Source organism: Leopardus geoffroyi, chromosome B4, assembly GCF_018350155.1.
Source record: "Leopardus geoffroyi isolate Oge1 chromosome B4, O.geoffroyi_Oge1_pat1.0, whole genome shotgun sequence".
Taxonomy (NCBI): Eukaryota; Metazoa; Chordata; class Mammalia; order Carnivora; family Felidae; genus Leopardus; species Leopardus geoffroyi.
In genome coordinates this window covers 96,791,719-96,817,286 of record NC_059341.1, presented here as the reverse complement: position 1 = coordinate 96,817,286, position 25,568 = coordinate 96,791,719, and the positions used below count along the sequence as shown (strand labels likewise).

Genomic DNA, 25,568 nt, shown 5'->3' with positions numbered 1-25,568 from the left:
CTTGAGGTCAAAAGTCACATGCTCTACCAACTGAGCTGGCCAGACACCCCTTAATAATATCATCAAATATCCAGTGAGTATTCATATAGTCCCTATTGTTTAACAAATGTCCTTTTTCACTACTTTGTCGAATCAGGATCCAAATAAGGTCCATCCAGTGCAACAGGTTGTTATACCTCTTAAATCTGTTTTAATCTGTATACTCTCCTCTATTTTTATTTTTGACAGTTATGTATTTATTTTAATGTGTATTTAGCACATATCATATCCGCTGATTTCATATCCATTAACTAGTGCTTGAAATAGAGCTAAATAGGTATTTAAGCTTTAAATAATGAGTTTAAGAAAAAAATATTAAGTAAATAATAGTGCTGTCAGATGTGATAAATCATCAGTGTGGTCATTAATTGAGACTGTAAAACATCACTTAAAAAATATTACCAATATTTTTAAAAGAGCTATTTCTAAAATATACAAAGTCTGAATACACCTACTTTTACAAAGATCAAGAAAGAGTTCCTCAATTCCTTTGTTCTGTTTGGCTGAAGTATGATAATGTTTTGCTCCAACAGATTCTGCATACCTTAAAAAAAAAAGAGTAACGTCAGTGATTGATGCAAAAATTTTTTTCATGTTTTTGTCATGTTTTAAGTAGCAATTTTAGTGACTTATTACTAATTAACCCACATTTAGTGAAATTAAGATGCACTGAACCAAATTTTAATTAAGAACATGAGAATAACAACACTTGAAATGTAAGTTAATTTGGAACCCAAATACAAGTTTTTGTGATTCACTATTTGATGATAGTTTTCTTTTGCATCACTCTTTATATTTTTTACTGAAATCAAAAAGAGAAGTGAGAATGGAGTAACTTTAAATGTCAAAAGTCCAGAAATTACCAATGTAAATATGCTTCACTGATTCCAATAGCTCATTTTAGATTAACAGGTTTCATTATTACATAAATGGTAAAATACACTGTGCAAAGAAAAGGACTTCTACCAGGGAGTGACGGGAGGGAGAAAGGGTGATCACTTACGATTCTGCTTCTTGAACGGAAACATGTCTCTCCTTTTCCAAGTCTATTTTATTACCTAGTTTGAAAAAGTAAAGATGCCAATTCTTAATATTGATTCATCTTTATAACAGAACTAAGTCAATTCTAAATACACAATTGCCATTTTAATCACCTGGAAAAATAATACAAATTCCCATCAAACTTCTACATGTCCTGAAACTATAAAGTTAAACCCTATAATATAAGGGCAGATCATGACTGTCAAGGTAAATGCCTCAACCTCCTTCAAATGGCTCAATGCAAATCCCTCCTGAAGCAGAGAAAATAACTTTTCCAAAGAGATGGGCACTATTCTTTGATTTAGGAGATAAGTGAGACAACATACACTTGGGAACCTATGATTCTTAGCCAAGAGTAAATGGTCCCCAGTCAACACAGAGCCAGTCAATAATTAAGCAAGGCTATCTTACTATTCACGAAAGATATTAGGCTAACCTAAGGGTATTTGGTATTATGGCTCTTTAAGCATTTCACCACCACTGGAGAGGAAACTGCACTGTTTATTTAACATGAGAGAGCTTAATATATGCATATCATACGAATTTAAAATTACTGAAAATAAGTTTAACTCTTCTTAAACAATGGGACGAAACCGAAATTATGCTAAAAAAGCCACCAGAATAAAAGTGAAGAAACTGCAAAATGCAGATTCCCTATTTAAATACAGAATAGAGGTTAAGGTGAGTTGGCTGGACAGACAACACTAAAGGAAAGATATTTCAAACAAATATCTTCTATTTTGACTTACAGAGGAAAAAAGAAACTTTTGTAAATAAGGTCATCTTTTCTTGGGACATTAGAGAATCTAGATGATTTCAGATAAAGCACGATAAGCACCCAATGAAAGATGCTTACAACTGAGAAGTAGAAGCCCGGAGGTTCTGTACATGGAGGACCTCAAATAAACTGAGCACCCAATTGTGGGCAGCTGCAAGTCACTATTTTACAACATAGCCAAAGCAGGAGAGGGAAACAGATTATACTAAAGCTCAGTGATTATCAACAAATTCTATAATGAACTGTTCCTTCTTTGGGGATTGTTTACCTTAGCAAGAAAACCATATTAATTCTGATTTTCTACATTCTACTTGTCAATAAAAATTTAAATTTGCTAAATATTGCAGCCAATATAGCGGACAGTCACCAGAAGTTGTTTTATGCTATGAAGAAAGCAAAAAGCACCACCTAGTGGTCTGTGGTTCCAACAGAGGCACAAGACTGCCACGAGTCTCCGATCAAGAAGACTTTTGTCCCAATTACCTAAAACCCTGTGAGTTGTTTTTCTCAATCTTTAATGCCTCTGTTTTCAAATTCCACCAGGATTATCAACATCTGTTCTTAAAAAATGAGGATACAGAAAGTAGAAAATTTGAGTACTGCCTCAAATGAATATTTGGGGGAAATTATTCAGACACTGCTATGATCTAATATTATCTAATAACATTTTAAACTTACCTAACTTTAATAAATCTGGTTATCATTAAAATAGCTATCTTAATAACCTAATTATTTTTTTAAACAAAAAATTTTTGTTTACTACTAGTTTTTGAACAATCGGTATTCATAGGGAGTGACAGCACAGATTAAGTCAGAAAAAAACACATTGTGGTGACTGACATCCTTCCAAAACTCAAAATTTCTTTAGTGCCTACAGTTCTTTTAAAAGCAAGACATCTAGGGGAGCCTGGGTGGCTCAAATGGTTGAGCATCCAACTTTGGCTCAGGTCATGATCTCACAGTTCATGAGTTCGAGCCCTGCATCAGGCTCTGTGCTGACAGCTCAGAGCCTGGAGCCTGCTTCAAATTCTGTCTCCCTCTCTCTCTGCCCCTCCCCTGCTCATGCTCTGTCTCTCTCTCAAAAATAAAAACATTAAAAAAAAGCAAGACATCTAAAGGATTAAGGCTTTGAGGTTCATATCTGTTTCAATATTACTATACAGCTATATAGGGAACTTTCTAATAGACTTGAAACACCTGAAAAAAGATTACCAACAAGTAAAGTACAGTACTATAAAGATGAGGGGGAAAAATTGGCTGAAGCTATTGAAGAGGAAGGTGAAAAGCCACCCTGCTAAGAAGCAAAAACTTTTATTTTTTATAAAAACACATTTGAATTAAGATCATGGAAAGGATATACCCATTGCTAAGGGCAGATGGCCTAATGGCAATAAAGAGCTAGAAACCTGTTTTGCTGAGACCCAATGGTATGTGGCCTAATCAATCAAAGGAAGCCTTCAAAGGCTTTAACCCTGATAAAACTTGTTTTCCTGTCCTGGGTCACTTCATAACTATATAATTTGGGGAACATTACTAACCTCTCTTAGTATCACTTTGTACAAATGTAGCTAACAAACTTAGCACAGTTGATGTGAAAATACAATACATGTAAAAGGCCTAGTATATAGTATATACTCAGTAAGGAGCAGTTATTAATAGCCATATTCATCACAGTGAATGATCAAATGGAAAATTAACAGTGTTAGGAGAAAATTAAAGCCCATGATAGGCAACACACTTTTTACCACCACCCCACTGGCTTCGTCTAGCTTATTTAGTTAATCCAACACTCTAGGAAATCTTCCTTTAACATCCCCACCCCACCCCCCAAATTTAGTTAGGTTTGCTTTTGTGCTACCACAGCAATCTGTACTTCCCCTTTCATAGCATTTATTGTAATATATAGTAATAGCTTGTTTTTCTCTCTCTTCCTACACATAAGCTCTGGGAAGACAAGGACCATATCTATTTTGTTCACTTATTCTTTTTTTTTATTTTTATTTTTTAAATTATTTTCTCATGTTTATTTTTGAGAGAGAGAGACAGACAGCACACGAGCGGGGGAGGGGCAGAGAGAGGGAGACACAGAATCCAAAGAAGGTTCCAGGCTCTGAGCTGTCACTCCAGAGTCCAACACGGGGCTCGAACTCACAAACCATGAGATCTTGACCTAAGCTCAAGTCAGACACTTAACCAACTGAGTCACCCAGGCACCTTTGTTCACTTACTCTTGATGTAGCAGACAGACCTAAGTTAAAATCCCAGGTCTACCTCTATCTGGCTATGTACTTTGGAAGTATCAAGCTCTTAGCCCACTTCTCATGTGTAAAATGGAAATGGCAATGATACCTTCTTGTAGTGCTGCCAGAAGACTTACTGAAATCATAAATGTGCAGTTCTTAGAACAGTACTTAGAACTTAATAAATGGTAACTATTATTAAAAGTAACTATTTAATAAACATACAAATGTTAAGGACAGACTAGAAGCAAAATACTATCAAGCAAAGCAACCACAGCTAGGAATACTAATCACTGAACTAACTAAAATTGAGAGGAAAGGGGCGCCTGGGTGGCGCAGTCGGTTAAGCGTCCGACTTCAGCCAGGTCACGATCTCGCAGTCCGTGGGTTCGAGCCCCGCGTCGGGCTCTGGGCTGATGGCTCAGAGCCTGGAGCCTGTTTCCGATTCTGTGTCTCCCTCTCTCTCTGCCCCTCCCCCGTTCATGCTCTGTCTCTCTCTGTCCCAAAAATAAATAAACGTTGAAAAAAAAAAAAAATTAAAAAAAAAAAAATTTTAAAAAAATAAAATTGAGAGGAAAAAGTCTTTGCTAGCCAAATATGGGGTTCTCCATTACTGGTTAACACATTGTAAGTGGTTTAGATAAGGACTATTTAATTTACATGAGAAAGCCAGGAGATGATATCATCAAACATAAAGATTCAGAAACATGATGAGTTGAAGTTCCTACACTTAAGTTTAAATAACTTAATTATACAACAACAAGATGGGAAAAGCTTGACAGAAGAGCGATACTTATAAAACAGTGATTCAGATTTTTGTTAACTATAATCTATGTAAAAGAAACACTGAATTGACATGGATGCTAAAAAGTGTACGCAATCTTGGCCGTTGTTGGTAGAATGATAATGGGAGAATTTTAAAGAGAGCTATGTAAGTATACACTGGCTCAACAATGTCTAGATTCTAGTGTTCAAGTGTAGAAAACACACTTCTATACTGAAACAAACCTAGGAAAAAGGACTCAGGATGATGAGAATGCCTAGAAGTTAGACCAAATGAAAAACAAGTGAAGACCTAGAGAAGTGAAGTGAAGACCTTCACTTCAGGTAAACCATCCAAATATTTGAAGGACTGTGTTATATAAAGGAAAAGCAACAAACATTTGTCAAATGCCTTCTCTATGCCAAGTGTTTATTATTCTTCACCACAATCCTGGGAAGTAGTGTTATTATTTTGAATTTAGTAATAAAACAGAAGAGAGAATAAACACTGAACTGCTGTAAAAAAATAGAATGAAAATCAATAGGGGATAAAAGAATGTAAATGGCTATCAATAACAAAAGGATAAATTGTGGAATATTCATAAAGCACCAGAGAGCAAAGAATAAAATGAACTACAACTATATACAAGAACAGAGGGGAATCATGCAAACATAATGTAAAGCCAAAAAAACAAAAAACCAGATACAAGAGTTCATACTATACGATTCCATTTATATAAAATTCAAATCAAAACTAGTCCATGCAGTAAAAAGTCAAGACAGTATCTGGAGGTGGGCGTTGGTGACGGAAAGGCAGCTGGGTTGGGATGAAAAAGAAACAGGTGAGCCCTCTAAGTTACTGTTTAAACAGATACATTGTGAAATTCTCCTTTTGTGGTAAGTGGGCTCTCAAAATTCTTTCATCACTGAATTACAACAAAATTCCATGTCACATTTGCCAACAGAAAAGGAGTGAGAAGTTTTTATACTTCATACCAATAATTATTAAACACTATATAATATTAAATGAGGATTATCTGATTCTACGAGGGGCAGTAAGCTACCAGATTTATTCCTAAACCTTCTTATAGTATGAACATGAACAATACACAGTTCAAATTATTCATAAGCTTTATTTATCCAGCTATTTTTTTTTTATTTTTATTTTTTTTAATTTTTTTTTTTTCAACGTTTATTTATTTTTGGGACAGAGAGAGACAGAGCATGAACGGGGGAGGGGCAGAGAGAGAGGGAGACACAGAATCGGAAACAGGCTCCAGGCTCTGAGCCATCAGCCCAGAGCCCGACGCGGGGCTCGAACTCACGGACCGCGAGATCGTGACCTGGCTGAAGTTGGACGCTCAACCGACTGCGCCACCCAGGCGCCCCTCCAGCTATTTTTTTAAAATGTTTTTATTTATTTTTGAGAGACAGAGCGCAAGCAGGGGAGGGGCAGTGAGACAAGGAGACAGAATCTGAAGCAGGCTCCAGGCTCTGAGCTATCAGCACAGAGCCCAACAAGGGGCTCACAACTCACGAATCACGAGATCATGACCTGAGCTGAAGTTGGATGCTTAATCGACTGAGCCACCCAGGCGCCCTCTATCCAGCTATGTTTTAAAAAATGTTACTTTAGGGGTGCCTGGGTGGCTTAGTCAGTTAAGCATCCACTCTTGATTTTGGCTCAGGTCATGACCCCAGGGATCAAGCCCTGTGTTGGGTTCTGTGCTGACAGATTCTTTCTCTCTCTCTTGGGATTCTTTCTTTCTCTCTCTCTCTCTCTCTCTGCCCCTCCTGCTCATGTTCACACACTCTCTTTCTCAAAATAAATAAATAAAATTTAAAAAATTAAAAAGTAAAAAAACAATACTTGTAACCTTGGTCAAATAACAAACTGGAGGCTTCTTTGACTTTAAGTATATGTTAGTCATTTTTTTCCCTCTTCTGAGAGATAACCAGAATCTCAAATAATCAAATCTTCAGTCATTCACCTACTGTGGTCACTTCCACTCCCAGTAAGTCCCAGTTACTAGACAAAGCCAGGCCAAACTCAGTAATGACTAGCTGCAGCTTTGGCCCAAACTCCCATGTAGTCTACTACTCCAGGGTTCTGTTCTGAAATACTCCTGCCATCTAGCCTACCATCTAGCATCTAGACTTAAAAAACAGGCCAGATCATCTCTGTGTCCTCTTCCCCCAGACTTGCACCCTGAACTGGAACTGTAAAGTTTACCGATTTAATGGTGACACAATGTAAGAAATGTAAATTCTAGTTAAAAAAAATATTCTTAAAAAAGCCAAATACACCCACATCAATCATTCCATTCTAGGTCCTCCACTAAACCCACCCTGGTTTTTCCGAGGCCATTTTTACCCTACCAGTCATGCAGAAAGAAAGAAAACACTATGAAGTTATTCATCACAAGAATTAATAACAAAGCACAGGAGTCAGAATGATTTCAATTTGTACTCCATCTCTGATAGCTGCTTGATAATGGGCACATTATTAAATATCTCCAGGGATCAGCTTCCTCTATAAATCCCTCATAAGGTTATGAGGATTACATGAGATAATATCTACTAAGAACACAGGATAGTGTCTGGTATACTTTCCTGCTCAATAATTAGTTACTAGATCATAGAAATAATAAACTAAAGAAAAAGGGAACCAAAGAGAAATTCCAGAAGTCCAAGGATGAGTTCTACAGTTCCTTTATTTTTCCCATTAAGAATATTCCTCTACACTAGTATCATAATCTACTCATATCCTTGGAGTCAAATTTGTCCTTAACTCAAAAATGTGCATAGTTAAATGTATAAAACAAGAATGCTTGCTGAATTCATTAGCTTTAATTTTATTTGAAATTAGATCCTAAACTCTTTTTTTCTAAAAAAAAAAAAAAATCTTACAGTGAAAAACTAAAGATCAAACTGAAGCAAGGCTGGCAGTTAAAGCCTTACATGATTAGTTTCCCACCTGTTCCCCAAGGCCTTCCCTGAAGTTTGAATCTTCTGAAAGATCACTTCCAAATCCTAAATTATTCTAAAATATTTGAATATTAAAATGTCATTCTTCTTTTCTCACATAACTTTAAAAATGAGAATTACTTATTTGCTATTCTCTAATAAAACATCAGAAAATAGAGGACATATTTTTTAAAAAGTGATGATGCTTACCAACTATACATAAACAGATTTCATTTCCCAACATTTTCCGTAATTCTTTGACCCAGTTTTTTACCTGTGTATACAAAAGAGTAAATATTAAAACAATTCCTGTTACAATGACCACCATTACAACATCCCAAGCCCCACACTGTCAAAGTACCAAGAATTTGTCTAACAGCCCATATATTTAGGTGCTACTAGAAATGATTAATGTAGGATCATTTTTTGACAGATTATATTGCAAACTGCACACAAATATCCAATGGAATGATTTCTCTCTATATCTACATATAGTATAGACAGAGACACCTCTAATTATAAATTTTCATAAATCTTGCACAGATCCAAACAAAGCTAGTTACCCGAGCAAAAGCATGTCAACTCCAGCCTCTGATAATAACAGATGCTTGTACAGTCACTTTGAACTTAAAAATATCAGGCTTAAAATTAAGTCCTTATTGGTTGGGGTGCCTGGGTAGCTCAGTCGGTTAAGTGTCCGACTCTTGATTTTGGCTCAGGTCATGATCTCACGGTTCCTGAGTTTGAGCCCCATGTCAGGCTCTGTGTTGGCAGCACGGAGCCTGCTTGGGATTCTTTCTCTCTCTCCCTCTCTCTCTGCCCCTTCCCTGCTCATGCGTGCGTGCTCTCTCAAAATAAATAAATAAACATCTAAAAAATTTTTTAAAAAGTCTTTATTGGTTCCAAATAGAGGGCAGAGAGCTCCTGTATCACACACTTAAAAGGGGGAAAATGTATATGGACACCAAAAAGAGCGGCAAAATAAATTTTCATCCTTTAGTGTATGACAGTATTTTTCAACTTCAACAATACTGGTATTTTGGCTCAGATTAATTCTTTGTTGTGAGGGACTATCTTGAGCAGTGTATGTTATTTAGCAGTATTCCTGGCCTCCTACCCACTAGATATCATTCAGTACTATCCTCCAGCTGTGACAACCAAAGATGTCTCCAGTCACTGTCACCTCCTGATAGAAAACCACGGGTGTACAAAGACTCCAGTAATAAATTCTTCACTATGGATGAAGCACAGCAGTAGGCACAGTTGAGAGTAAATTCAAATTAAGTAAATTAATCTTTTGAACTCATGATTTTAAATATATTGATTACAATAAAATAGGATAAAGAACAAACTTGAATACCTCCTTTCATTTTTTATAATGCAATTTAATTTGTATGTAATCAAATCACACAGAACTTATACACTTTCCTAAAAAAAATTCACACACTTCTTTATATTATAAAAATTACATTAAATACGTGGTAAGTAAGCACTTATTGTGCATCTGGTCCTACAGTACAAATGTTAACAGCTCCATACTCCTGCTCTCTGCAAGAATGCAGAGGAACTATCTTTAATAAACCCCAAACCTTTACAAAAGCAAAGGTAATCAATATTATCACCTTATCTTTCTCTTAGCACTGAACCATAGTTTTCTCAGTACAGCCACATCTTTTTGTTTCATTCACATTTGTATAAAATTTTCAGAGAAGCAATGAACTTCCATCCACAATTGATTTCACATAAGAAAAATTTAACAATATACAATGTACATCCTCATCATTTCAAAGGAACCATGCCAGAATCCAATTATGTATTACTCTACTCGCTCTACAGATATTACCACAATCTACTATATCTAACCAATTTTTAAAAAAAATTGTTACTCATCTGCAATTAGATCCCCTTCTGCAGGCATCCTATTCATTACCCCTATACATTCTGTGGTGAGTTAGAGATGGTCACAAATTCTTTATCTTCTTATCAAGAGACAGATTCTATTTCCCCTCTCGTAAAGCAGGGCTAGACTTGTAACTTGCTTTGACCAAGAGAATGTGGCAGAAGTAATGCTATGCCAGCTTCGGACTTTAGAGGGCCTGGCAGCTACTCTTAGTATCCAGTTGTTATATAAGCAGCTTAGGCTAAAATATGGAATAATGAGAGAGCATGTGGAGAGAACACTGGAGGATAAGAAAACAGATGGAGTGAGAGGCCGTATGGGGGAGAACAGGCCTTCCTGGATGGTTTTTACTCAGCCAAACTCCAAGTTCAATGCAGCTGCACGAGTGACACCACATGACCTGCCCAGTCAACCCACAAAATCATGAGATTAATAAATCATTGTTTTAAGCCCCCAGGTTTTGGGGGGTTTGTTATACAGCAAGAGATAACTGGTCACTTTTCAACTTAAAAGACTCAACCTTCTCTTAATAAAACACTCAAACCATTTCTATTTATGCCAAAAGGTAGGAAGGGATAACAGATAACAGCCCCCCCAAAAAATTTTCAAGTATCATTAAATCTACAAATTACTTATCATTTCATTTTTCTACTCCTTGAATTAAATTTTTCCACATGTAATAATCCAAAGACTAACTTGTATAGTTGCTTCATCTGTTAACTCCTGGGAAACAAATGGAAAACACACACACACACACACAACCTGAATCTATAACATTAAGTAATTTCAACAGGAACAAACCTGAAACTTAAGGAAAGAAAACGTTCTGCCTTAGAAATTGCCCCTTTTATAGTTCACACCCTTGAACATTTATTCTAAGAGGGGCTCTCAGAGAAAGGTTCAAATAAGCAATTAGTCACCATCCTGACTAATTCAGAGAATTCAGAGGTAAGTTTAATGGTAACTTATTTTTGGTTCCAAACAACTTTAAAAATTCTACTTTTGTGGTGTATGTTTAAAAGAGGGGTTAAAAAAAAAGAAAGAAAGAAAGAAAGAAAGAAAGAAAGAAAGAAAGAAAGAAAAAACTTTAAAATAAATACTACCTAGACTGTCCTTTAAAACTTATATCTTCCAGGACACTTACTGAGAAGAAAGAGCTTAATTCGATTTAGTTCTTATTATCTTTTTTTTAAAAAAAAATTTTTTTTAATGTTTTATTTTTATTTTTGAGAGAGATATACAGAGTACAAAAAAAATTTTTTTAAAGGTGATTTAATGTTTACTTATTTCTGAGAGTGAGACAGAGCATGAGTGGGGTAGGGACAGAGAGCGAGATGAAGACACAGAATCTGAAACAGGCTCCACGCTCTGAGCTGTCAGCACAGAACCTGATGCGGGGCTTGAACTCGGGAACAGCAAGATCATGACCTGAGCCAAAGTCGGACACTTAACCCACTGAGCCATCCAGGTGCCCCTCTTCTTTTTTTGTCTTTACAATTAGAGAGCCCATGCAACCATACCAAGTATTCACATGCCTACTATATATGGAATCAAGAAATATACGTAATTTTTCTTTAACAGGGAGAAAAAAAGCCCTTCAATTTTTCTGGTTTTATTTCAAATTATTTCCCTTTCCTAATATCTGAGAAAGCCATGTAATAAACTATTAATATCTCTGTTAATCAATTAAATACTGCATTAACAAATACTAGTGGTAATCATTTATGTACAAACTATATTTTACTTTTAAAACCAAGATTAACCACATTAGTAAACAAAGGCATGTGAATGGAGACTTGAAAAATCAGTGTTGTTCTTCAAATCATCTACCTATAAGTAAATGGAATACCTTCTGAAAGGAATCTTCATCTGTTATATCATAAACTAAAATAGCTCCATTTGAATCTCTGTAGTAAATTGGACCCAATGCATGGAATCTCTCTTGACCTGCTGTATCCTAAATAAAGCAACAAATACTCATTAGATCAGAAGAAAAAAATAAATCTGCTATTGCAACTATAGTTAACTTTTAATTAACTGAAAAGTGGTGAAGTTACAGATAATCTCAAAGCACTGTTAAAAGAAAAAAGAACAGGTTACAAAAATTCTTTAGAAGTTATAACCAATGATGTTTTACCATTATACAAAGGTTACTTCTTCCCTCCCAACCCTCTTACTCCTCATCAATCTTCCCACACCCACTAAAATAAAAAAACCAAAAAAACAGTTCAATTGCCAGAGGATCAGAATTTCCAAGATGGCATTGTAAGCCAGGAACAGGCCTTGCCCTAAATTTAGGTTTCCCACAAAGGGAGAAAACAAGGAAAGACAGTATGCACCAGGACCACTGGCCAAAAGGTAGTCTGATGCATTACCCTACTCTCTACTAGGCACTCCCTTGGAAAGCTGGAACATGAAAACACAGAGGGAAAATAGGACAGTCAGGCTGTTCACCCACCCTGTTCTTTCTCTGATATGGAATCCCTGAGTTTACTCTTTCCCCAACTCAAAGGTTATGATAAGCAATATTCGTGTATACAACTGTATAATTCTTAGCCTGATTTCATAAAAAAAAAAAAAAATGTTTATTAAAAAAAAGTTTCAGCTAAACTTCACTTAAAAAAAGAAATTCAAATTCCTATTCTTTCAGCCAATTAGTTATTAAATTATCAAGAATAGCAGAAGACTTCACAAACTCAATTGAAAAGTTAACTTACCCATATAGCAAGGTTTACTCTTTTCCCACCAATATTTAACTTCTTTGTCAAGAATGATGCCTAAGAAAAGAGATATACATTAAACAATATTTCATATGTTTCTTACCCTAAAAACTATAGATGGAAGAATAATCTCAATATGAAACAAGTTATCTGAGAGAAAAAGTAATCACTGATTTTTTATTAATGACTAAACATTACTTTCACTGAAAACAAAACATTAGTTATATCCTAATGTAAAAACAGTTTTTTGTTTTATGGACACAAGTTATGAAAAATAAGAAGAAAAAATGGTAATTAAACATTTTCCTAGATCTTCCCCATAAAAATTTCTCTTAGAGCATTTCATTTAATGTCACCTTACCCAATCATTGTAGAAAGAACTAAGAGATTTCTAAGTGAGATAAAACATATATTTACTGGTAGTTTACTTAACTGTATGAATACCAATATTACTTGAAATATTCCCGCAATTATTTTATAATTCAATTATTTAATTCATATCTAATAATTATCTTAAGTACTAATGTCACAGAAATGAAAGGAAATGGTTCCAGCCTTCAAGGAGCTTACAGTCTATATACAGCAGAAATAAACATGTAAAGAAAAGTAGTATCATGTGACAATTGTTAAAATGGGAGGGTCTTGCCAAGTACACTCTAAAGACAGTACTGAAAAAGGAAATGTAAAGCCTGCCTGGATGAGAGAAGGCTTCAGAGAGAAGGTGATGGTCTCCCCTTTAGGAGTAGTATGGGTTTTCCCTGACAGATGGGTAAAGCCACCAAAGCCTGAAACATATAACTCCCTCCCCATGGAGAACTCCAAGTTAGTACGGTCAATGCCAGAGATGAGACTACAGAAAAAGACAAAGACTGAATGAATGGAAAAAAAAAAAAAAAAAAAAAAAAAAAGTGCTAGGGTTCCATGTCTAGATGTAGAGACTTTACTTTGTGGGTCTTAATAACACCTGTTCCAAGACTCTAAACGTGTCTTTTAATGTATACTACAGTCGGATGTATTTGGGATATGCAGCATATTGCTCTGCATTCCCTCTGTACATTCATAATACACACTGGCACACTAAGATTCTGCCAAAAAAAAAAAAAAAAAAAAAACTAACTGCATCTATACAAGCATTTCCCAAACTCATTTGACCTATTTTCCCCTAGAGAAATGCCTAATTCATCCTAAGGAATACGTGTTAAGAATAATATTGTTGATGATGGAGAATCATTGAAGGGATTTTAAGCACTGGGGCAGTATAAGATCTATATTTTAAGAGAATGACTCTGCAATAGGAAAGGAGGTTGGACTGGAAAGGACAGGACTGGATCTGGAAACAGGCGACTATTACAGAGTTGGAGAGAAAAACAAAAAGGGCCTGAACCAAGTCCACAAAGATAGAAAAGAGAAAACAGAATCTAGAGTGATTGAAGAGGAAATATAATCAGAACTCAGAGTCAGGTGACATTTAAAAAAAGGAACAGAGAACCAAGTCCAAAGTTATGCAGAGACAGTCACATTTAGGTGTATCTAAAAGAAAGTACAGAGAAATAAGGTAAAACAGGTAAAAGGCTAAGATGGTGAATTATTACTGAAAGAGGAACCTAGATTTCAGGAAGTGCTTTCTGCTGTATGTACACCAAGGAAATTTAGAACTAAGAAAAAGCCAATGAATTTAGTGATTAACAAAGGAATACACAGATAGATACAAATGGCAGAGTGGAGATCAAATCCAGGAATGCCTTCCTTCAAAACCTTAACTACACTAAAGATATTTTATTAAATGAAACAAAGATTACATAGAAAGGGGCATATATAAAATAAATGGCAAAATAACAAAAGAAATAACTTGGAAAATGAGAAGACCAAATACATATTTCCACAATGAATTTAAATAAAGGACCTCTCCCACTCATTAGAGCATAGGGGCTAAGAATATGAACTTTGAATCAGAACTGTGGATTTGAATCTTACCTTGCAACTTATTAGTTGTGTGACCTACTTGACATCAACCATTTTCATGGGTTCAACATCAATGCTATATGAAGAAACTCAAAATCTGAATCCCACCCAAATATTTAATATATGTCAACTTAAATGCCTCTCTTGTCTAAAATATATTTAAAATTAAACTGATCTTCCTTACAAAATTGGCTTTCCATTCCAACTTCAGTATTTTGACCACATTCTCAAGTCACTGAGGTTTAGACTCTTAGAAATATTCTAAGTATTCTTCCTCCTCTGACATTCCATATTCCAAAAACAAAAACAAAACTACCAAGACTTGTCTTCATATTTCTTCTGGAGTTCTCTGACAACCAATCTCATACTACTATAACAACTTTGGTCTCACCTCACACTCTAGTCAACATGCCAAATTATCTTCCTAAAGTCTCCATGATTAAAAAAATCTTACCATAACTCATTCAAGTATTCTAGTAAGATATCATTTTTAATAAGTTTGCTTGAACTATATCCCTGCTGGCAGCTAATATCAAAATAACTTTTTTGTCATGAGTTTTGTGAGGATTTCTCAATAGACAGGAATCAATTAGAGCTGATAAAGCTCCATCCTTTCCCTTTTTACCATTTCCTCAGAAACTTACCACCACCTTCCCATGGTGAGTTTAAGGGACAGTGTTGAGTCTCTCCTAAGGAACCCTGGATATACAATTTTATGGAAAGCTGCTCATCAATATTGATTATAAAAGAAAAAAGGAATAGCCTAAGTGTCCCTCAGTATGCAATTTTTAAAAGGTACATAGACAGCCCATCCATACAGTGAAACTCTACACTTTTATTTCTACTACTATTGCTAATACTAGCTAACAATTACCAAATGCTTACTTTCCACCAAGAACTGCGCTGAGTACTTTTTATAAGAGCATTCATAAGCTTTTCCTTTATAAAAGTTAGGGAACCATAATCTACAACTAAAAATCTCTAAGTGTTATCTTTGTATCCAAGGGCCTCCACAATTGTCCATGTCCATAGCTTCTAGTAGTTTTCATGGTTTATATACATTCCTCCAATTCTGCTTGTCCATAAAATTCCCCCTCTAATTTGGATGTATTTTTTTTCTCTATTTGAATCCCATCTATCCAAGTCCAGTTCATGACCCAAACTCTTCTTCCTTGAATTTTTAAGCTTTCTCACACCACCCATACAACCCACAATGAGTTTCTCTATCCTGAAGAATTACAGGGAACCTAATCTTTAATATATACCATATACTGCCTTGCTTATATTGTAAATTATCTTTTCATGGGTAGAAATATGTCAACTAGATTACACATTTTTATTTAACATGCTCATGAGACTTACAATGAAATGGTCAGTATTCTAAGAGCTTTTCAATATTAACTCATTCAATGTCATAGTACGCTGAGTTAGATATAATTATCCAAATATTACAGATGTGGAAACCTAAGACACAGGAAGGGTATCTTGCCCAAGGTCACATAGTAAGTGACAGAGTAGGATTTGAAATCCAGGTAGGCTGGCTCCAGACACGACTCATAACCACTATGCTAGCATATCTTCCACACTGAGATCTGAGATAATACTTCTCTTATGGAGAAGGCAGAAGCCAGTGCTGACACACAAATACAACAGACATACAAATACTGTTATTACAGATAAACATATCTACAATGTACCTGGATAAATCGATGAAGGTAAAACTCAATTTATGAAGAGATGTGCTTCTAAAAGTTTCCTTGTAAATGTAATTATTTTATTTTGTATTTTTTAACTTTTTTTTTAACATTTTTATTTATTTTTGAGAGACAGAGAGAGACGGAGCACCAGCAGGGGAGGGGCAGAGAGAGAGGAGGAGACACAGAATCTGAAGCAGGCTCCAGGCTCTGAGCTGTCAGCACAGAGCCTGATGCGGGGCTCAAACCCACGAACCGTGAGATCATGACCTGAGCCAAAGTCACCTGCTTAACTGACTGAGCCACCCAGGTGCCCCAAATCTAATTATTTTAACTGAAATATCTACTATATTATCCAAGGATCCTCACTAAATCTTTTTTTTCTCCTTCATAATGAACTACTTAAGTCCCACTATATGGAAAATTCCTCGTGTAATATAAATTGTCCCATTTTATATATATTCTAAGTTTTTAATATGGTACAGACATTTTCTTAAAGAACAAATATCATCTGTTTTAAAAGCAAATACAATTAGATTGGAAAATAAAGGTGAAAGATTTTACATAATATCAAGATGGAATAGCAAAAAATTAAAAGGCTGACATTTGTCTTATCTTTTTTAACCACCTCTATGAGGCATACTTAATTTGGGCAGACCACTCAGATGCCACTTGTAGTTATACTTAATCTAGGGCAGTGGTTCTTAATTCTGTTACATAAAAGTGTAAGGGAGAAATAATCATGGGACTTCTTTGAGAATCTGATGAGAGCTATGAACTGATTTACTCCCAAGAAAACTGCTCACATACGCATACCAAAAAACAATTTCACACACTTAACCCAAGGGATTTCTAAATCCCTGGAACATCTCAGTGAAGAATCCCTAGTCTAGAAAGGGGAAGGGAAAGTGGCATTACAGTATCAATTCAAAAGGTTCTAGAAATATAGGAAGAAAATAAATAGTACATATATACTGTGTGCCAAACACTAAGCTGGGCTTTCTCATTTACTCTTTGTAACAACCGTGTGAAGTAGCTATTTTACAGCCATTTTACAGTTGTGAACCCGAGATTTAAAGAAATACAGTGACTCACTCAAGGTCAGACAACTCATTTGGGTACTGCAGTGGGTAGAAGCCTGTCTGACTCCACAGTACTTTTTCCATTGCACAAAGCTGTTTATTCTAGGACATACACATTCCTAACCTGGCACTCCTCCACGTGGACACTAAGTGTTCCTGGATACCAACTCAACTCACAAAAATATTCCCAGGGTAGGCACAAAGTAATGAGGATCAGAGTAATGGTAGATGTCCCACCTTATTCCTCCAAACCCTGAGTTACAGCACCACTACTTATAATTCCAATGACCTCATCTTCCAAACTTTAGGGGTATTAAATCAACAATTTCATTACCTGAGGCACACATCCGTCATTTGCACCTGATACTTATTTACCAGACATCTTATCCAAAAGCATAGTGGATATTTTTTTTTAATCTCTATTAAAAAAGAAAGAAAGAAAGAAAGAAAGAAAGAAAGAAAGAAAGAAAGAAAGAAAGAAAGAATTATAGAAAATAATAAGAAAAATTGTATCTGTCTTTTCATAACTTATTTAATCATTTTTTTTTGTATTTGTTGTTGTTATTAGCCAGATCACTTGCTGTGCTTCCTAACCGCTGGCAAAGTAATATACCTAAAGCAGCAAAGTAACTGAATTGTAGGCAAATACTTTCCTGTCTTTGTTATCTTTTAAGTTCAACATACCTTCATTAGTAAGTGTGTCCGTGTGTGTGTGTGTGTGTGTGTGTATGTGTGTGTGTATAAAACTAAACACTGACATTATTTTTGTTACAGTCACTAACACTGTTTCAGACTTAAGTGTTTAAAGTATCTATTACTTAATATGTAAGTACTAAAAGCATAAAAAGATTCAGGCAGATAATTTATAAAATAGTCCTCTGTAGCAAGGCAATAAAAATTAGCTATCAGAACACTAAGCTGCATTGCTACAATGGCAATCATTATCACAACATACAAATGTAACAAATTAACATGTTATGTCTTAAATTTATACAATGTTGTATGTCAAATGTATTTCAATTAAATAAAAGAATGAAAACTAAGCTGGCTGCTTGAGTACTTCATTTCTTGTCCTTAATTTCCATAAATACAAGAATCATAATCAGTTTACAGTCCAAGTGACTACTTTGAAAATAAGAGTCAAAAAGTTACTTCTCAGGAGTGGCTCAAAACACAAAACAGAAAATGGCAATCAGACATTATATGTTAGGAACTTAAAACCAAAATTCAGAAAAACTATTTTCTTTTAAGAAAAGAAAATCACCCACCCTCCATAACCTACATGTATCTAGTAAAATGCCAAGAGGGGGTGACATGAAGATTTCACCTATTGTTATTTTATAAAGATAACGTAGGGCGCTTGGGTGGCTCAGCCCATTAAGCGTCTGACTCTGGATTTCAGCCCAGGTCAAGATCTCACTCTCATGAGATCAAGCCCCCCATCAGCCGTTGAGGATAGAGCCTGATTAAGATTCTCTACCCCTCCCCCCCCCCCCCCCCCCCCCCCCCCGTCCCTCTCCAAAAGATAATGTAAATGAATTAACTGTTCAACACTGGTGTGGCTTCCAGAGCTACTTGGAAGATGTTTCAGACATTCAAAACATTAATCTTACAAGTAAGCAAACCAAGATTCCTAGACTAGAGACTATGACGCCAAGTGTAAAATCAACTGCTAGAATCTGAATGCCAAGTTTTGCTCAGGAGGTTAAGGTGCATGGGGGATAGAAGTAGTAGACTTCAAGTTTAAGAAAACATGTATACCATTACCATTTGTGGGACCTCAGAAATTGAATACAAAGCTTAGTTTCTTCATTTGCCAAACTATCAGGATACTATCTGCCTAGCCAACCTTACAGCACTGCTTTGCTCATCAAGTGACAGCCACCTACCCGACTACACAAGGCAGATAGGCGGAATTCGAGTTAGGATTCTAAAACGGAAAATGACTGATCGTTCAGATTATAAAAATGTTACTTTTTATATAAGGGACTGGTGGAAAGTGCCAGAAAACACTCTAAGTGCACGATCTGAAAACACCTTCAAATAAGGGAGGGAAAGGGCATACAACGAAAGAAAAGGAAGTGATCACCCAAGAGCACAGACATAAAAAGACATACCAAAGAGAAAAGGTAGTTACAATCAAAATGGCACAAACATTTAAGAATAAAATCAAGAAAGCTAAATGATGGTCAAAGTACCTTATTCTTTATATTCCCCAGCTATTACAATGTTTGATATTTAACATGCATGAAATAATCATTGACTTTAATTGCTTAGGTTAATCATGTAAGAGAGCTTGGGGACTCTATATAAGATCAAGTTTCCTGAGCTAGGTAAAAGATTTTGAGTTCTTAGAGAGCTCACCTACAAGACTATGTCTTAATTATTAGTAACCTAGGAGGAGCCCTGCAAAAAAAGGGAGCGGTGCTAAAACACTAAAGCATGGCCAATGTCACAATTTTCTAGAAAGAAGTTAATTTCCAGAAAAGCCAATCCCAGCCAAAACTCTAGAATGAATAAGCAAATATATATGTATATGTATAGTAGTAATAAATGTATATAAAGCATAACATATATATGTGTACATATATATGATTATATTAAGTATAAAATTATAAACAATTTTAATAGACAATGTAGTGATCTTTCAGAGACAGCATGGGTTCTCAAAATAATTCATGCCAAACTAATTCCATTACCTTTTTCACTGATTTACCACGAAAGAAACCAACACAAATTAAGCACCATCTATTCATTCAATAGCAAACATTTATAAAACAAACGTGTGCCAGGCACTGTGATAGAGGTTTACTTATGATGGCTGACATAAAAATCCTGTAAGTAAAGGGGCACCTGGCTGGCTTGTTCAGTAAGCACTGACTCTTGATGTCGGGATTGTAAGTTCGAGCCCCATACTGGGTGTAGTGATTACCTAAAAATAAAATCTTAAAAAAAAAAAAAAAAACTAAACTAAAAAAAAAAAAAACCCTATAAGTGAGATTCTCCCATATTATAGATCAAGAGCCAGCTTACAAACGTTAGAATAACCTGCCAAGATCATAAAGGCTTATGAAGTAGGAGCCAAAATATGAAACCAAGACTAACTTCAAAATCCTGTCCCTTTTTACCACATCATATGGCTTCCTAATGCAGAAACACAGTGTATCTTGTCTTCTGCAAGCATTTGACAAAGCATCTCATGATATCCCCTGTGGGCAAGACTGATGTAGCTAGGGCAAAAAGCTAGATTTATAATGCTGGAAGAACATTTTCATTAAAGGCTTTGTACCCACTAGTTAATAGCCCATAACAGTAAATCTCAGGCTGTTTTCTGTTTCCATTATCATTAATATGTACAACACTCCACCAGTAACTGTTTCTCACTCAAAGAGAAAGACTATGGCTCAAGCATAGTCTGAAAAAGCCCCACCCTAAGACGGCACAACTAAAGAAAAATACATCTCTGGTCACACATCACTGGACTATAATGAGACCTGCTGCAGAGCTTTGTCTCTTTTTCCGTCTGTCTCCACTTTTCAAAGTCTTTATTAATGACCTGATGAAAACAATGAAGACATTCTTAGCAAATCTTCAGGTGACAAAGCTAAAATGAGTAGTTAACCCAGACAGTAGGGAACATAACCTTCTTTTTCTTTGCATGCCCAGAACCCAACCAAGTATCTGACCCACAGGAGCTCAACGTTTCTTGAACTTAAAATCAAACTTTAGAAGGACATTAACAGCCTTTGACCACTGGAGTAAATTTATCAAAGCCTATTTTAATGGTTCAAATACCTTAGGGACCAAAAAAAAAAAAAAGCTATAAAAGAAACAAGATTTTGAGGGATGTAATGCCTTTTTGGGGAGGGGGATTAAGATTAAGACAGCAAGCCCAATATTAATAAATGTAGCAGCTGTCCACAAGCACATAGAATCTTTTCTATTTCAGTGTTGGAAAAGGATTCTCAATAGGGAAGGTGATAGCCTGTACTTTACTAAATTCAAAGCACACTTGGAATCATTTCTACAGCTCAAAGAATCACATTTTAAGGAAAGAGGACAATGATTAAATAGTGAAATGGTTTAGAAAGATGTCGTAAGAGATTCCTTTAAAGGAACCAGAGCTGTTTACCCAAAAGATAAGACCAAGGGATAGGACAGCTGTCCTCAACTATCAGAAGGGATATCTTATGTGATCAAGATTCAGAGGACAGAACTGGAAACTACAAGGAAAACAGATTTTGGCTTTATACACAGAAAAATTTATTGAAAATTAAAACTGTCCAAAAATGAAATGGGCCATCTTAGGACATTGTAAGTTTCCCACCAGTTCACCTCACCTCCAAGATGTTCAGACAAGAGTGAACAGTCACTTGACTGAAATATTAAACAAAAGACTGAAACAGTGAACCATAAACTACCTTAGGTTTCCTTGGTCTCATAACTGTTTGAACATGATTGTAAGATAGTGTACCTTGCAAAACACAAAGTATGTCAAAAGATAGGTAGTAGGTAGTTCTGTTGAGAAAAAAAGAGGGACTCTTCCTCTGTTGTCTTCGGATGTTCTGATGCATGATCTCCTCTCCATTTAGAAATTAAAATTATACATGGTTGTTATTTAATAGGTCACAATTCTCTAAAAAAATTAAAATGAGAGGAACTGATATGTAAGAGAAAGAGATTAAATACTGCGTCCATACATTGGTATGCAACAAAATCCTAAATTCTACAATATAATCCAGACACTGTTTATGATAAGAGTTATATAAATACTAAAATCAGGACTGCTATGTTTTTGATACTGAAAACCTACCATAAACTTCATCCTCTCCAGTATAGTTGAAGTGGTCTCTAATATTTAAAAACCTTTAGGCTGCTTTTAGCTTCAAGGATGTTTTTGAAATGCATAATGAAGGTGCGATTTTTGGGTTGAAGGACTAAATTATCTTAAAGGGGGAGGCTCAATTATAATGATTTCCTCTTTTATGTAAGATTTGTAGCACAAAGATAACCACTAAAGGGGTGATTTACCAATATCCAGAGGCAGTGTGACTTACTCGCTCAAAACCTGAAGTCAGACCTGGGTTCAAATTTCAGCTTGGGTACCGTGCATGACTTATGGCAAAATGACTGCCAGCAAATTATTCAACTTAACCAAGCCTGTTTCTTTGCCTGCAAAATGGGGCTAATAAAACTATCTACCACCTCAAAGGCTGTAATAAGAATTAAATGACAGAAGAAAAGTACAGTACTTGGTACAGTAAGAACTCACTAAATGTTAACTATTGTTATTACTTTACCTAAATGAATTCCTAAGTTCCAAATAATCATAGGTATTTAACCTACAAATTCCCTTGATTTCACTAGCAACACTCAACAATAACAACTATTAAAATTGTGTAAGTGCTCTTGTACAAGGATGCAAAGAAAACAAAAAAGGAGTTTCCTGACATTCACTTTTTCAGATATTGTGCTTTACGTAAGACGAGTAAAAACAGGAGTAAAAATAGAACATGGAATCATCAGAGCATCTTTGTGAATTCTAGACTCAGTAGTTTAATAATAGCATCAAATATCAAATGTCACAACAATTAGGAGATTGTGTGTTCTATTAAATAGTGTCAATGTTCTTACACACTACACAATCACTAATGAAACTCTATTGTGCAATTTGGGCCAGTAATAAAGATGGAGAGCTTACAACAGACCAAGTCCTAAGTGATTTTACGTATACTTGTCTTGACAACCTTATGAGCTAGGTATTATTATTATGGCCATTTTAACAGACGAAGAAACTTAGGCTCAAACAGGTTAATTAACATGCTCAAGAACATACTAAATAGATAAGAGATCACAGATAAATAGATGGAGGTGGAATATGAACCTGGACAATCAGGCTCAAAAGTACGCTCGATTTATGGGGCGCCTGGGTGGCTCAGTCAGTTAAGCATCTGACTTCAGCTCAGGCAGGAACTCACCGCTTGTGAGTTCCAGCCCCGCGTCAGGCTCTGTGCAGACAGCTCAGAGCCTGGAACTTGTTTGCGATTCTGTGCTTCCCTCTCTCTTCCCCCTCACACTCTGTCTCTTTCTTTCAAAAATAAATAAACATAAGGGGAAAAAAAGTACACTCGATTTTACTACCTGTAACTAAATTGAGAAAGTTAGATTAGTTGGATATTTTTTTCTAACACGTGCAAACTGATTTCTTTGGAAGAGGGAGGAGGCTACAACTGCCTCAAAGGGCTGGCTTCACTCCCAATCTATGATTACATTTTAACACTTTTCCTACCAACCTTAAGGTAACTGCAGAAGAAAGCCGGCCCTATGCTACAAGCAAAGAAAGTAAGTAGCAGCAGCAACGAAGCTGTTAGTTTGGGGACCAACTGTTGGCTAGTATTCACATGACGTTTCCCAGTGCATGTGGGTCGACCGACCTCACAGTATGACTGCCCCTTAAGTCAGACCCATGCAGGCAGCAAGGAAACTGCGTAACCCACGCCCGCAAGCGGTCATTTCAAAAACCCTCCAAAGATGACTCTTTCGCCAATCAGCAGGTTACTCGAAGCCAGGACAAAATGGAACTTGCGTAAACACTTAGTCATCAGTAAGCGCTGAAGTTACAAAGCACCTAGGTTCGCAAAATAAAATCCGCAGCTAAGTTCCTAATTCCGAAAGAAAGAAAAAGGGCAGACAGTCAGTGACTGTAGGGTGAAGGCACCTAGGGCACAAGCGGAAGTGAATCAAAGGGGAAAACTAGCCAAGCGATGGGGACTCCACAATATGCGCAGCCACACGGGGGACTTTTCAGGGCCCTTCCACTCCCTTCCCAACAGCCTGTCCTTACGTCTACAGGATGCCCCGACCCCGCGTGTCCCTAGGACGCATTCAGAAAAGCATTCCGAAACGAAGACGACGGTGACAGGCCTGAGATCTGTAAGCCCAGATCCAGGGGACCATGGCAGCAAAGTCCTCACAGCCCCGGAGGGGTAGGGGCCCCAAGGCTCCACCTTCCGCTCCCTGGGGCCCGCACCTGCAGAGTGGTGATGTGCTTGTCGTTGAACTTGTTCTCGCAGTAGCGCAGCACCAGCGACGTCTTCCCCACGCAGCCTTCCCCCAGCAGCACCACCTTGAATGAGTAGGCTCTGCCCGCCGCCGCCCCTCCGCTGCCGGCCGCAGCCATCCCGTTTCCCCGCCGCCCGAGCCCTAGAGCTGCGCCGAGCTCCCCACAGCCGCCGCAGCGCCTTCACAGCCGCGGCCGGCGCAGGCCCCTCCGCACCGACCCGTCAACCCGGGGCGCTGTCTCCACTCTCGCCTCCGGGCGAAGCCTGGAAGGGCCGAGGGAAGTCCGAGAATGAAGGGCCCCCCAGCCACCACGTCAGGCACCGAGGAAAGGCGAAGAGCACTCCCTCTCCGCCTCCCTCTAATGGCGTCTCCTTCCTCCTACGTCACACTTCGGGTCACGTGACCGTGGCGGCCGCGGGCGGCCCCTGGGACTCGGCCCAGGAAAACGTGCCTGGACGTGGGTGGGGTTTCTGGAGCCTCTTCCCGGGGTGGAATTGGCTGTGACTGGAGCTCCTCCGCGCAGTCTCCGGTTGAGTTAGGTTGTCTGCGGGTCACCAGCACTCCGCAGTTGGTGGAAGTCTGCGGCATTAAGGGATAGATGATTTGAAGGAAGCCCAGCTCTGCTGGAATGTGGAAAGGCAGAACGTTATCGTTCGTGCCCAGGGAATGTTCACCAGGCTGATGACCCCTCACACCGGGGTCGCTGTAAGCCAAATCTACCAAGGTGCCCTTCAATCTCTTGACACTCTTGGTGGGATTCCAAATCATAGCTGTTGAACTTCTTTCAGTTCCGCAGACCGTCAGGGCTCCTCATTTTTCAGGTCTCAGTTTAAACCGAAAAGGCTCGCCTCACCGCCCATCCTTGTCCCTTTATCCATCCCTCTCCTTCTCCCCCGGCCCCCACCCCTAATTAGGTATTTCATGACGCCGGTGTACATACCTTCTTTAGCAACACTTCACGGAAATTACTTCGCTGAGTATTTGTCTCTCAGTAGGCTGTAGATTTGTTAAGGGCAAGAACTGTGTAAGACTGGCCCACCTTTGAATTTCTAACTCCTGTTCCAAGCACATAATAGGAATTCTAGAAATACTTGGGAATGAATGAATGATACATCTTAAGCCAGTATGTCTTGCCTTCCCAGTTTTTCTGTCTTCCATGAAGCTTCTGACATTCCATATTGATTCCACCTGGAGAGAACTGACTTTTTGGATGATTGCTTATGTTTCCTGATCTGCCTCCCTCCTCTTTTATGAAACACACTCTTCTAAGAAACCACACAGGCGTTCTGAAATGTGGCAACTAGAAATCTAGTGTCACTCA

General features: G+C 37.2%; 1 protein-coding gene across 1 annotated transcript in view; it reads right to left on the bottom strand.

Annotated features, from left to right (window-relative positions):
- RAB21 (RAB21, member RAS oncogene family) overlaps positions 1-24,649 on the bottom strand; it is a 45,879-nt gene extending 21,230 nt beyond the window's left edge. The window contains exons 1-6 of the mRNA XM_045467123.1: positions 24,216-24,649; positions 12,445-12,504; positions 11,577-11,684; positions 8,038-8,101; positions 1,043-1,097; positions 495-583 (exon numbers count right to left, since the gene is read on the bottom strand). Of these exons, the coding sequence (XP_045323079.1) occupies positions 495-583; positions 1,043-1,097; positions 8,038-8,101; positions 11,577-11,684; positions 12,445-12,504; positions 24,216-24,365 (526 nt within the window). The 5' untranslated portion in view covers positions 24,366-24,649. The remainder of the gene's footprint in view (positions 1-494; positions 584-1,042; positions 1,098-8,037; positions 8,102-11,576; positions 11,685-12,444; positions 12,505-24,215) is intronic.
- Between the last annotated feature and the right edge of the window lie 919 nt (positions 24,650-25,568).